We start from the raw sequence: 15,043 nt of genomic DNA, 5'->3' as shown, positions 1-15,043 counted from the left end.
TAATCGTAGATATAAAATCTTGTAAAAAATAATTATGATATATTTATATTTTTAAAAATTATATGTAAAATTTTTAATACTACAAATATACGAATAAATATTGTTCCCACTATCTAAAATTTCTGGATCCATCACTAACTACAAATATACGAATAAATATTATTCTCACTATCTAAAATTTCTGGATCCGTATATATATATATATATATATATATATATATATATATATATATATATATATATATATATATATATATATATATATTTGTACAAACCACGCAAATGAGTTATCTAAACTTATAGTTTACGTAGAAGAGTTTTAAGTTGACTAAAGCCAAATAACAAGAATAGTTGGATGAATTTGAAAAATACAAAGATTGAAATAATTATTACAAAAAAATTAAAAACAAATATTATTTTATTTATAATAATTTAAAATATAAATATTTATTTTTATAATAATTAATTTAAAAATTACATCTAATTTTTAATTAATTTTGGAGTATAAATTTTGTTTATGCCAGTAATATATTAAAATTAAAATCTTAAATAAATTGAATCCTACCTTCGTAACAATAATGTGAAGAGAATCAAACTAAAAAAATATTGACGATGAGTTCAAATAAATCAACGGATAATGACAATTGACAATGACATTTCCTGATGTAATCCTTCATATTTTTTTCCCAGTTTCCCAACCCCAAGCTTTTGAAAAATGTACATATACACGTAAAATTGAAAGACCAGCGTGTTTATTATGTTTTTTTTATATATTAATTTTAGATTTTGTTATTAATTATAAATATATTACCATATTTTAAATATGTTTCTTTTAATTTTGTGAAATTAATGGTGGAAATATTTATTTATTTGAGTTTAATGACAATACATGTTAGAACCATGTATTCTTGGTGAAAAGTATGTATATTTGGCTAGAGCGTTCTTTGGGTAGAGAACTTAGATATTCTTCCGATTTTCAACTAATTATAAAAAAATCTTTGGAAATGCAAGGTTCCGATCAAGTGTTTAAGGTTTTGTTGATAGGTATTATTGAATGTGTTTCCGTGCAAATCATTGTTATAAGTACATGGTGTGGAGTTTGATAATAATTTATGTTTTTTTTGCTCGCTGTTTGTTGAAGACCCTCTTCATTTCTTTCTAATGTGCCTTATGACTTTTAATACTTGGTTAGTTGTTACTAATTGGTTGGAGGTTGTGGTAGTTCTTCCTAATTCTTTAATTTCTCTTAATTTATATTGGACGAATTTTGATATATATAAAATACGTTCTCAATGTTTTTTTGTGGTTTGGATTTCTGTTATCTAGTCACTATGGTTTCATCATAATGCTATTATCTTTCAGCAAGGTGCTACGGATTGCAAGAAAGTGTTGCACAGTATTAAACTGCGTTCATGAAAATGGATTGCTAGTTATATCTCTGGTTGTTCTTTTAGTTACATTAGTTGGTATTATAACCCGGATTTGTATTTTTGGAGTATTCCTTATACTTCTTTTAATTAATTAAATCTCTTTTGCTTATAAAAAGAAAAACTATGTATTTTTATGAGAAAAATATATTTGTCAAAAAAAAAAGAGTTATATTCATTTATTATATTTGAGTACTTCAGAGTTTTTTTTTTCATGTAATTCTATATTAATAATATACTGTCGACTTTGCTAAGATGTTATCACCTATGTATATCAAGCAAACACACCATATTTTTTTTTCTTTAACTAATTTCTTTTCTCTTTCTCCTATTTTTTAGGTCTCAAATTTTAAATCGCGGGACTGACCCCTCATTCTAAGGTCTGAAAAAAAATCGGACTGATTTGACTCGATAATTTTTTTCCTCCAAATTACATATAAAATTATAAAAAATAAATAAAGTGAACCGATCTAACTCAATTTCACATACCAACACACCAAGCTAAGCCAGTAAAAAATGGGCAATCCCTTTTGACAGTTCTACATGTTCCAAATGGATATTTATTCAGTACCATACGTGAAAGATATGGGTTGTCTAGATCTTAGGTAGCAAGGTTTGAGCTTTTTTTTTCTTTACGCCACTATGCAAGCGTATATTCTTTGACATTTTTATTTGATTTTCCCTAATGAAAAATAAAATAATTTTTTTTTCACATTTACATGACTAACAAACTTCAGAACCAAATAATTATACACTTTCTGTACCAAAAAAATAATAATTATAGACTTTATTTCATCTATTGTAATGTATATTTTTAAAGTTCATGCAATGCAAGAACCAAAGTGAGGGACATATGTAGGAAAGGGTTTATCTTACGTAAGAAAGCATCGAGTTTCATTTTACAGTTTGATTAAAGTGGAGTTGAGGGAAGAAAGAGAGAAGCAAAAGCAAAAGGAAACCTAAGATTAAGCTGGGGACATCATCTGCTGAAATTCGTGAAAATCAAGGAAGCCATTACCGTCAAGATCGAAGGGTCGAATCATGGCCGCGCACTCATCGTGGGATTTAACGTCTCCGAGTAGGCGCAACATTTGTTGCAAGCCCTGGGGCGTTATGCAACCGCACCCTTTCTCAACCTCAAACATCTGGAACGCGCTTCTCAGAACATCCTCCAACTCCTCACTCTCCTCTTGCTTCATCAGTTTCACGAAGTCTCCGAAATCGAGTAACTCGTCACCGTCAGAGTCAAACTCGTTGACCACCCTCTCTGCCACTTTTCGGCTCAGGGACTCACCCACGGACGCAAAGTAATCCATTAGTTCCGTGCTCGATATCTTCCCGTCTTTGTCAATGTCCAAGTGATCAAAAACGTCTTTCAGCCTGTGCCTGTCATCGTCTTTTGGGCCCGATGGCCCAATTAGGGGTGGTGGTGTAGTAGGAGCAGCTGCAGTGTCACCGGCAATATCCGGTAATGATTTGGGCCTGGGAGGGGTTAAGCATGGGAAGGTTATCTTGAATAACCATTTGGCCGATGTCATGGTTACAACTTACAACTTACAACTTACAAGGGGTGTTGTGGCATCACTGGCATGTTTAATTAATTATATAGGACATTCTGGCTCCCAAGATGATGCAATTACAAAACAAGTAGGAAAAGTATAGTGTTGTGCTTGCAAGGAAATTGCCTGAAAGACCGAATATGGCTGTGACCACAACCAAGACTTGACTTCTTTAATTAATTTCAACAGGCCACAAAAATCTTCCCCACTTCTTTGCATTTTCCGGATTGAAAGAGTTAAAGAAGGTGGGAAAAAAAAACATAGATGGATTGGAATGTCACGCGGGTCGATATAACTACTCTCAATCTGAATATCTAATTGAATATTTATTATTTTTTATATATAACAATGTTAATGAAATTTACACCAAGAACTTGATACCAACTCGCAGATTATTCAAACTTCTAACACAGCCAAACCTATTAAATTAAGAGAAATTCTATGGTATCCATATTATTTGGGAGGGTACTGGTACAGTTATAATTATAATTTTTTTATATTTTATATTTTAATAATTTATTTAAATAATATTTATGATATTTTATTCTTTAAAATTTTAAATTATTTAGTTATTTTATTTTTATTTTATATATTCTAATTTTATTTGTAATAATATTATTATATATTTGAATAGTTTAATTTTAATAATTTTTTAAATATATTTTTTATCTTTTCACTTAAAATTTTTAAATTTCTATATTTTAATTTTAATAATTTTTTAAGTATATTTTTGTCTTTTGTCTTAAATTTTTGAATTTTTATATTATAATTTTAATAATTTTTTATTTCTACTATTTATTAATTCTTTTCTTTTTTAATGTTTTATAACATTATTGAAATCTTATAATTTTAATCTTTATAATTTTATCTTACTTTTTATTTTATAAATATAATTTGAATTATTCATTTTATAATTAAATTAGTTTTTTTTTAATTTTTATAAGTTTATATTAAAGAATGTATTAAAACTCTTCAATCTTTGAAGGTATCGTAGCAACTCCCTTAAATTAATCTTAACTATTTTAACGTGAGCATGAAAGAGGTATTTTGTGGGAAAGAACCAATGTCAAACAGGAGGAATATTTTATTTGACCCATTTAGAATGCATTCGGATGCAAGGTAGAATTATGCAAAAAAAAAAAAAAAAAAAAAAGAAGGTATGTCCAATTAAAGCTTGGCAACTGAATTCGTAAAATTTCATATACTGTTAATATATTTTGAATACAAAATTATCAACTCTTAATTTATGCTTATAAATTGTTTAATTTAAATCAAGAGTGTATATTTTAGCATTTTATATATACATGCATGTAAGATATAGGAAAGTGTACCTTTGACTTAAAGCCAATTAGCCTAAATTGTTTCAATGGAAATAAACGGTTGATTGTGATAATTATCTATTGACGTAATTAAAATAAAAACCTTATGGTTTGATTTTCAGAACTGTAGATAGAATTAGAGGTAATCATGCCATAATTTTAAAAATTATCTTCAAAGAATATGATATTTTAATATATTTAAACACAAGCATATAACTTCTTTTTAGAATTAAGAGGAGATGCTCTAAAGAAGAAAAGCGAATTAAGAAGAGGTAGGTGGCACCAATATTTTAAAACTCGTACCAATAATCAACTAAGTACATAAGAATATGGATTTGGTGAGTTACTAGTCGAACTAGTGAATCACAAGTTGAATCTCTAGTGATAAACAAAAACAAAGTCTCAATTGATGTAGTGGTTAAATACTTTTCTTTAATTTGTCAAGATCATGAATCAATTGTCGATGGATACAATTTTTACTATATTTTGCTCATCATACCATTAATAAGTATATAAAGCAACTAAAGGCCATCAATACATATGTAAAAGCAAACGTAGGTCATGTGTCTTGAGCCAACAATAAGAAAAATTGGTCCATCTGGATAGGTTCATATCGAATTTACATTGATTTGATAATGTCAAAATCAAATCACATACATATTTGATCTAACTCTCAACTTAACTTAATTTAGTCACTCAAGTTCTTGTCGAACTGATCCGTACTAGATTTTAAAACTATGAGTTACATTATTTGAATGTTCTGAAATTAGATTATCATTAAGTTTCTCTAGAAAAGGTCCTCAATCTATTTTGGAACATAAAGAAATAAAAGAAAAGAAGAGAACATGAATAAATTTTAGGTTACCAACATTATAAATAATAGTAAGAAACAAAATGAAGAGAAAATTAAGTTGAATACTCTCTTCTTGATTAAATAAAAAATAGAAGAAAAAAATTATGGCAAAGACATTTTTGTCCTTGGATTAAATATTTTTGTCCTAACCATTTAAAAATTAAAATATCTCCCTAGTTCACTTGTTCCAAATAAGGAAAAAGGTCCCATTTTTATTTTTATTTTCTTTCTTAAAAAATTCTTTCTCATTAAAATTTAAGATAGTATGTTTGGTGATGAAGACACCAATTTTTCTTTTTAGTTTATTATCAAAGAGTATTTCTCGTCGAATACGAGGACTATCTTTCGAGAGAGTTTAACGAACACCAAATAAATGGACATTCTTTTCCAACTTGAGTTTTTGACATTCACAAGAGTTAGGATTTAAATTTTGATAACTTGGTTAACCAACGTGAGTCCCTTACCACTCGTATCAACCCAAATTGATGATGACACCAAATTCCACAATCATGAATTTATTTTTTAATTTATTTTTGTGTCAAATTTACAACTTTTTTAAATACAAAATTATGATAAACAACTAGAGTATGAATGCACCCTTAGTGACAAGGTGCAGGCTTGATCCCAATCATTTTTATTATTTTTAAGTCAATATCTTTTAAGTATGGAATTTGATTTAAGTATTATAACATTTGATTAAAAGGGATTAATTAGTTAAATTAATTTATAATAGAGATTTATCGTTAACAAATTTGATAGATATCTATTTTTGTTTCAAACAAAATTTGTGTATTTTTGCTCCTGTAATTTTATTGAAATACATAATGACCCAGACTTTTAAAAGAAAAATTAAAATTTAAGACAATACATAAGTCTAGCAAAAAGTCCATTTGCTTAGAAATCATTTTGTCTATTTATGTAGGATTCAATCAATTTATACAAACAAAGTAACATAACTTTTTTTTTTCCATATTAACATTTATCTTACATATATATTAATTTTTATCCCATTTGTCATTAACTCATCCTTACCTTAAAATTTTCCTATTTTATCTACAGTCAAATCTAAATCTTAAATCAACGCATCAAATCATTAATTAATAGTTTAAAAATATTTCATTAAATCAATTTTATCAAAATCTAAATTTGTATCATTTCATATATATTTCAATATGGGCTTGTTAAATGGTCTCCATCATGAGGCTCTGAATGAATATCCTTGGCGAGAAACCGGTCAAAAATCTTAACGACATAAGGATACTTTTTAAGAAGGGAGAATGTGACCGTTTCTCAATCCCCCTCGCCTTCTAGGCATAAGGTTGGTGGGTAAGTGTACCATTCCGAATAAATTCTGAAATGGGCTTATCTAGTGGTCTAGGTCGAGATCCTTGGTCGAGCACCCCAAATGCTAAGTTGAGAGGGTGTACCCGAGGAGTGGTGGTTGACCTCTCAATGTATACCCCCTCCTCAAAAGGATATCGGAATATATCAAATATGAGATCCTTATCAGAAATAAAATCTTATCTTTAATAGTAAAATATCACAATATTAAATAGTCACCTTATAGACTTTCTGACATTTTTGAGACCCATAGACCCATGGACAAGTAAATTATAAAAATCCCAACCCTAAACCAATGAGAGCAAATTACACTTTTTGAATGTTCTGGCTTTGGTGACTCGTTTAGAAAATCCTAAACGGCAACTAGATCGAAACAATTACATAAACACTCGATTTAAATTATGTTTTGTAAATTACTTTTTATGAGTTTATAAACTAGTTTAACTTAATTTTCAGGACCCATATATTCATAAGTAAGCAAATTATAAAAATTCTAACTCTAAATTAAAAAAGGCAAATTATACTTTTTAAATATTTTAACTTTGGTGGCTCACCTAGAAAATCTTAAATGTCCTCCAGATCAAAACAAAATCACACAAACATTTGATTTAAATTGTGTTTTGTAAGTTACTTTTTATGAGTTTATAAATTAGTTTAACTTATTCAATCATGTAACTTAAAGTTTTCAAGTTTTTAACTTTTCACATTTTAGCTTATTACTTGTAAGTTTCAACTAATTTATATGTCAATTTTACTAAACACACTATAGTGGATAAACTGATTTTTATCAAAGGTATATTTTTATCTATGTAAAATACAAATATTATGCACCAAAATCAGTCATGTAAAGAAGAGAAATAACGCAAAAGCTATAATGTGCAACTTCTACTATGAGGCACGTTCGAATTAGTAAAAAAAAAAAAAAAACCCAACATACATGTAATTATCACTGCTAGCAAGGATGGTTTACAGAGAGAATAAAGAGAAAAATAGAAATTATTCATTCAATAGAACGAGTAAAAATGAATACAATGTGAGTACACTAAACCTTTATATAAACTAACATTAATCATTAATCTCCAACTAATTAATATATATATATATATTAATCAATTACTATATCTTTAATAATCATAAAGTCTGATACTTAATATATCTTTTCCAAGCAGAACCCTCCAGTCCAGAAAGAAAGGGAAAAGAAAAGTTTCCGTGTTTAATATTCTTTTATTTAAATTTATAGTTCTTAATAATGAATAATTGGGGACAACGAGAATGAGTAATCCAGAAACGTTGTACGACACATGTATTAAGAATTATCTAAGATTCTAAATTGAAGAGTTAATTGTGGACGCTTCGGGCCTTCGGCCTTTCTAATTCTAGGATTTTCTGCGCAACGAACTTTCCAACTCTAAGCATATTCGTTTCCTTCTTTTTTTTCTTTTTATATTTTGTTATTTTCCGTCAATTTCTAAACCCTTCTTTGGGCTTTGAAAGTTAAGTCCAATTCAGAAAAAAAAAAGAAGTGGACTTATGTAACATGTGTTTATGGCTGATGATATTGATATATACACCTCCTTTTTTCTATAAGTACACTTCTTTTATATATATTTTTAATTATAATATATTATAGTTTTTTTATATAAATTTTATAATTTTACACTTTTAAAATTTAATTTGTTACTTTTTTCTTTTTTTCACACACTTTATTTTTTTCTTTTAATTTTCATATGCTATCAAAATAGATAGAGTGAAAGAAAGGTAAGGGATACATGTAAAAATTGAAAAAATGAGAGAAGATGTATGAAATTTTTTTTACTAAATTAAATATTATGAATATAAAATTATAAAATTAAAAATTAAAAATTAAAAAATTAAAAATATTTTAAAATTTTAATTATTTTTTTTAAAAAAGAGGTATACTTATAGAAAAAAGGAGGTACATATATCATGAACCTGTGTTTATTCAAGTTTGTCATGGAAAGTCGAAAAACAACGTCTGTCGTGGAATATATTTTTATCTCGGGCCTGTTGTATCAGATAGATTTTTTTTTTTACAGCAAATAATAACTAGTGTTTCCGGAATATTGATTAAGAAAACATTTTTTATTAAAAACAAAAACACAGAACGCAACAGATTTGATATAGTTGTAATTTTATATATATATATAAAAGATTTATTTATTATTTTCTATTAATTTTTAACAATTCAACTTTTAATTTAAAGTTTTTAATGTATATATCAAATATATAAAATTTAAAATTTATATATATATATGTCACATAAAGGTATCTTAAATTTAAGTTTTATCTATTTTGTAACTCATGAATAAAATATTGTTTTTAAAATTATGAAATTGAGAAAAGGAAAGAGAAGGATAGGTAAATCATTTCCAAAAAAAAATATATAAAGAATTGCTTAAAGTTTTTATGTGTGAAGTAAAAAAATAATGAATTATTTTATGATGCGACAGTGTAAGACTCAATGAAATAAAATAAAATAAAATAATTTTTGGTATTATAAAAAAGATCAAAACTTATAAGATTGTGATATTTTTTTGTTATTGATTTGATAAAATATTTTCATGATTTCTTCAATAGTAAAATTCTTCCACAATTATTTGTAATATGTAAAGTAAAAATCTTTTTTATTACAATTTCTTTTAAAATTTTAAGTCTTTTTCTGTAATGTGTAAAGTAACATTAACACTCAGTATCAAAAAAAAAAAAAGTAACATTAACATGTAAAGAGTTTTTCCTTAAACATATAATGTTATTATTTTTTTAAAATTAGAAAAATATAAATGTTATTCTTTCTAAAATTAAAAAAAAAAATATTAGATGTGGCTGGTAGTTTTGCAAAAAGAGTGGTAAAATTTTAAAAACCGTTTTAATTTGTTGTAGATTGACGAGAGAAGGGGGACAATTTTATTATTATTATTATTCAAAAATATATACGTATTCGATATAGTTTGGTTTGGGTGAGGGGGGTGAGTGCCCCTATTTTACAACACCTAGTTCCGTCCCTAGTATGGTATGTTAGGGATTTTTTATTTTATTTTATTTTATTATTTTATTTGCAAGTGTTAGGGTCGGGATTCATAATACAAATCGATTAAAATTGAAATTTCAACAAATTAATGAATTGTAGAAAAAAGAAACAAATGATAAAAATGGAAATATATGCAAGAAAACCACATCAAATTTACAAATGAAACAAATAATATACTAACTCTTGAATAAAACAATTGGTCATCATATAATACCGAAGTTAAATGAAGATCTTTTCTTTCTATAAATATGATTAATTTAATATTCATCGATCATGAATTTTAGATTCATTAATCCCACACTCATATTCAGTGCATACTTGTCTAATGAATTTGACTTAACAAACATATAAATATGTGATGATTCTCAAAATCCAAACTAAATCACATGATAAAATTAGACTCGTACGATAAATTATATTTTAGGTCATACATTCAACTCATCTTAACAAACCAAAATAAAATATAATAAAGAAAATTCTAACATATATACACCACCCCAATTAATTGGCCTTCAATGATACATGTCTAAAAAAAATTAAGATATTTTTTCTACATCTAACGATTGTCAATAGTTTCTTATAATGAGAAAATAGGTCAATAACCTTCACATCATGCTAATTTCTTATAAAAGAACTGCAAAACAATTTCTAAGCAGTTGAAAATAACATCAATCTTTTGGTTAAGAATTAAAGTAATACTTAAAAAACAAGAAATTAACAAGAATTTTAAAAATTACACCAACTAAAAGTTAACTGTTGTAATTAAAAAGTTGAATATTTTATAAAACTTGTAATATAGACAAAAATTGTCATTAATCATATTAAAAAATTTATAAATAAATATTTATCTATTATATAAGTTATATAATAATGACTTTTTTAAATTTCACTTGATCTAAATAATTATAAATATAGATATTTGAGACAAAGACAAGAAAGTCCGGCCGGAATTAAATTAAAGAACATATATCATTGCAGAATTATAAATAGCTGATGAATGCTGGGCCAATTAGAACAACATGTACAACAATGATACATTAATTTTAAAAGCGGCAATTTGATTTGGTAAAGCCAATTAATTTATCAACACAACAGATGCATGTAAATAATTAAGTATTGGGTCTTCCATTACTCAACTTCTTCAATGTAAGATAGTGCAATCAATTTGATCAGCATATCAGTCACTTTGATCACCCTTAGTTAGGTAGAATAATAATTTAAGCATTTACAGGCATAAACTTAACTAGTGGTTTGGAGGGGAAAATATAGAAATAGATCGAGGATGTGGATTTGAATCTCTTTGTTAATATCATAATTAATAATTAATATTTATTAATAAAAAATGCATAAACTTAAATTGGTAGGTACTTATTATGATAGCTCCAACCCAATTTTAATATAAAAAAATAGATTTTAAAAAATGTAAGACAAATTTCTCGCAATGTTCATAACTTCGATAAGAATTTACTTGTGCTTAATTTTTTTTAAATTAAATGTATTTTTAGTCTATATGAAATAAACAATTTTTGATGAGAAATGTTTTAATAATGAATACTTTTAATTCTAAAATCATTAATATTTTAAGTTTTTTTTATTATAAATTGTTTGATCTTTATAAAAAATATTGCACTAATATTCTATTTAAAAAATATTTCAACCAACAATTACATAAGAGCATTTATGAGAGAACAACAATCATTGTCATGGTGATTGAAAAAGGCTCTATAAATACAAGAGCTACTCATACAGTACACTATTATTCAACGATATATATACTTATTATTCTGTTAGCTCCTTATTTTCTATTGAATTCTTTTCCTAAAGGAATGAAAATGGCAAGAGTGAGAGCCAATAAGAAGTCTCACAATAAATAATGAAAAGAATCAGAACTAGTATATAAGATATTCTACATATTACGAATTCGAATAGAACTTGTTTTATTCACCCAAAAAAAGTACAACTTGTTTTTATTCTCTTTTATTTATTTACTTTCTATTTTTTTACTTGAATAATACCTTCAAATTTCTCACTCTTTAAATTATTACTTCATTTTTCTTTTTAATTAAATAAAGAGGTATGAAATGTCTCATTTCTCCCTTATCAAAATAAAAGAAAAGGAAACATAGTTTTTAAACATAAAAATTGAACCTAAAAAATTGTCTCTTTAATTTTTATATATTATAAAAGAATTATTTGTAAAATTACAAGTCATATATATCAAATTATGAAATGGAAAAACTAGAAACTCATACACCTTCTTCAGCCACTTAATGCTCGCCACGTGTCATTATTATTAAAAGCTTCCTTCACCTTTGCTGCGATCTTGACTTCATGTTCTCTCACGTTTTTTTCCTTCCTCTACCGACACAGCTTTTTCTTTTCTCAATTAAAAAAACCAGCAATAATTGTTTTATGGTCACAAAACGGAATTATTGAATAAGAAACGGAAGTAAAGTGAGTATTAATAATTACCTGCAGGTTGTCAAGTGAATAAATTAATGATAATGTTATTAACTATTATGTCATTGACCAATTTTATAGTAATCTACAGTACAAAGCAAAGAACATATAGAATTTATAAATGAAAAAGAAATATTTTTCAAAGATACTTGTTTTTTCAAGATATATTTCTAGCTTGGCCATTATCTATATAATGTTTCTCTAGTCAATTTGTTTTTTTTTTTTTTTTATAGAAGACTTATTTCTAGATAATGTTTGGTCAGTATTTATATAATATATTAATAGCAAATTGGACTTCGACCTTTTGTCTTTCTGCATCACTCTGATTTTTATCAAATTGATGTTAATTATTTAAGTTTCTTTCTCAGTTAAATTAATAAATAATTATAGAACTATTTTTTTTGCTTCCTTTGATAATTAATAAACAAAATAAAAGATCAATTAACATTTACGAATCAAAAGTCTAGCTAGCAATATTCTATCCAAAAAATTAAAACAAAACTGCAATAATTTGTGAATTAAGAAAGTGAGGAGAACAAATTATTACATTCGGATAAAATGAAATAGAAATAAATGAATTCTGATGAATGAAAAAAGTTTGATCCTCTTATAAATAAATACCTTCGTACCCACTACCCACATTGAATCGAAACTAATTAAACGTTTTTTTTACGTGTTATAGAAATACTTCATCTGAAGTTTTAATCTTCCGATGGATTCATATTATTTTGACGGCCGTGTGAAATCGAACAAGATTAAAGTAAGGCTCCACGTGCATGAACCCATGATTGATGATATCTACGAAAACCAAACTAACCTCGAATAATTATTACCGTAGTGCAGTAGAGAAATAAAAAAGTAAAGCAGAGGATCCGAAGGGGGGAGAAGAATGATGAATGGTGTATACTGTATGCAGAACTTTATTAAGTTGAAATGAAAAGTAGATGTAGATGAATTGACGCATCCATCAAAATATGGAGGTGTTTATATTCACAGTTATTTTATTTGTATGATATGATATGTATATATAACTCTATATTATTATAAATGTGAGTATATATGTATAGATGGATGGGAATCAAGAATCGAAGGAGAAGGGAGTTTGGAAAAGATCATAGGGAGCCCAAAGCGCATCCAAAGGGCAAGGCCTGTTGGAGTCCAATCGAGCCCAGGGCTTACCTTTGCCGCTCCAATGCAAAAGGCTAACAGGCCCAGGATGGAGATCTCTGCAAAGGCCACGAAAGTTATCCCCGCCGAGGCCATGCTGGTTCCAGCGGTGATCGACGGAAGCAATGTTCCCGGCGAAGACAAGGAGAAAGGGGGGAAGAGAGCCCAAATGGTAGATTCTGATCCGTTTCTGGAGCTCCATCCAGTCCTCGATCTTGGTGGTGTAATCCCCGTGGCGCCAGCGCTGGAGATCGATGACCATGACCCCCGTGTTGAAGTAGCAGGGCCTCCTATCGGCGAACGTAAGCGAGAGCGAAGGGTTGGACCAGAAGGTTGGGGTGAAGTAGGAGGTGAAGTTGGCGTTGCAGTATTCGGGTGCGGCCAGGACCACGTTTTCCCCCAAGGGCGTTTGTGCCAGCTTGGCAATGTCGTCTACGAGGATGAGGTCGGAGTCCAAGTAAACGACGCGTCGCACGCACAGCGGGAGGAGGTTGGCTAAGTAGGAGCGGGCGTAGTTGAGGGGGCAATCCAGTGCGGAGCGGATGGAGGTGGAGATCAGGCCCGACACCTGGGATTCGTCGAACGTGTAGAGGTTGAATTTAAGGTACGGGAATGTGTTTGAGATTGCGGCGCGTAGGAGGGACGCGCTGGAGGAGCACACCAAGTGGAAGAATATGTTTTGCGGGCATGACGAGTGTTGGAGGACCGAAAGGATCGCCGCCATCGATCCTCGGATGTATGTCGTGTCCAGCGTCATTGCCACCTGTACTGCCTCCTCCGAACATATCAAACTCTCGCTCATCCACCCGCACTTCGGGGAGTTGTAGAATTCGGGGGCTTCTTTGAATTGGCGGCTAATATTGTTACTCTTTGCTTTCGCCTCGTTGGAGGACGATGTTGAAGCTGCAAGTATGAAGAGGGACAGAATGAGAAACAATATGAGTGGTTTTGATTTTGGTCTTCTTGCCTTTGATTTCATGTTTTCTTTTTATCCAGAAGGAGATGAATGGGGTGGTGGTGGTGGCTTATAATTGGAGTTTCTGGCTTTGGGGGCTAATAAAAAAAAGAAGCTTGGAGAAAGAGAAAAGAGAGTGGCAGGATGCGCTAGCTGGCCACGCTGAGAATATAAGGAGGGGAATTTGGTTTCACATTTGTCGTGGATGGTTTTGTAGCATTTTCATTTTTCAGGCTTGGGTCCCTCACCCTCTCCTTCTTAAATTTAATGTCTGAACTTCCTTTGAGTCTCAATTACTTCCCTTTTTATATGAGCTGTATTCATTCGGGAACTATGCACTTGTTGGAGAACTCAAGAAAACATGCCTCCACTTACCTTTGTACCAAGTATAGCAACCATGTAGCTGATTATGTAAATTATGTTTCTTTTTTATGTGTCATACCATTTTTCATGTTCACCCTTCCTTCTTATTTTCTTTTTACAAATTTAGAATGAGTTCCCCGCGTACAACGTTTGTGATAAAGTTTTATTCTTTATACTTTTTTTTTTTGTCTGATTATTCTTATACTTGAACAGCGGAACTTAATATTTTTTATATGGTTTTTTATTTAATACTTTAATTAACTACTATACTAACGTTAATGTTATTTTCATTAATGATATGAACGCGGTTTGTATTGAAAAAAAAAAAAAGGAAATAAACCATCCGCTTTTCTATTAAAATTATTTATTTATTTTCTTTACTAAACAGTTTTTGCAACAAAAAATATACTCATCTTTGAATAAATTATTTTTTCCTTAATTCTTTTTATTAAAACATAACCGATAACTCTTAACATTTTAACCATGGATTATTACTTTATAGCATTTCAGTTTTTTGTTTTATTTTTATAACCACAGTACTCTCGCAAGA

General features: G+C 28.6%; 1 protein-coding gene and 1 pseudogene across 1 annotated transcript; both read right to left on the bottom strand.

The window, feature by feature from the left end:
- Positions 1-2,197: 2,197 nt before the first annotated feature.
- Positions 2,198-3,175, bottom strand: LOC109788382 (putative calcium-binding protein CML41). Its single transcript, XM_020347096.3, has one exon. The coding sequence runs from the start codon at positions 2,963-2,965 to the stop codon at positions 2,393-2,395; it is 573 nt and encodes a 190-aa protein (XP_020202685.1). The 5' UTR covers positions 2,966-3,175; the 3' UTR covers positions 2,198-2,392.
- Positions 3,176-12,901: 9,726 nt separating this feature from the next.
- On the bottom strand, positions 12,902-14,547 carry LOC109788376 (putative galacturonosyltransferase-like 1 pseudogene; annotated as a pseudogene).
- Between the last annotated feature and the right edge of the window lie 496 nt (positions 14,548-15,043).

This window comes from Cajanus cajan, chromosome 4, assembly GCF_000230855.2.
Source record: "Cajanus cajan strain Asha chromosome 4, NIPB_CcT2T_4, whole genome shotgun sequence".
NCBI lineage: Eukaryota > Viridiplantae > Streptophyta > Magnoliopsida > Fabales > Fabaceae > Cajanus > Cajanus cajan.
This window is presented reverse-complemented; position numbering and strand designations above follow the sequence as displayed.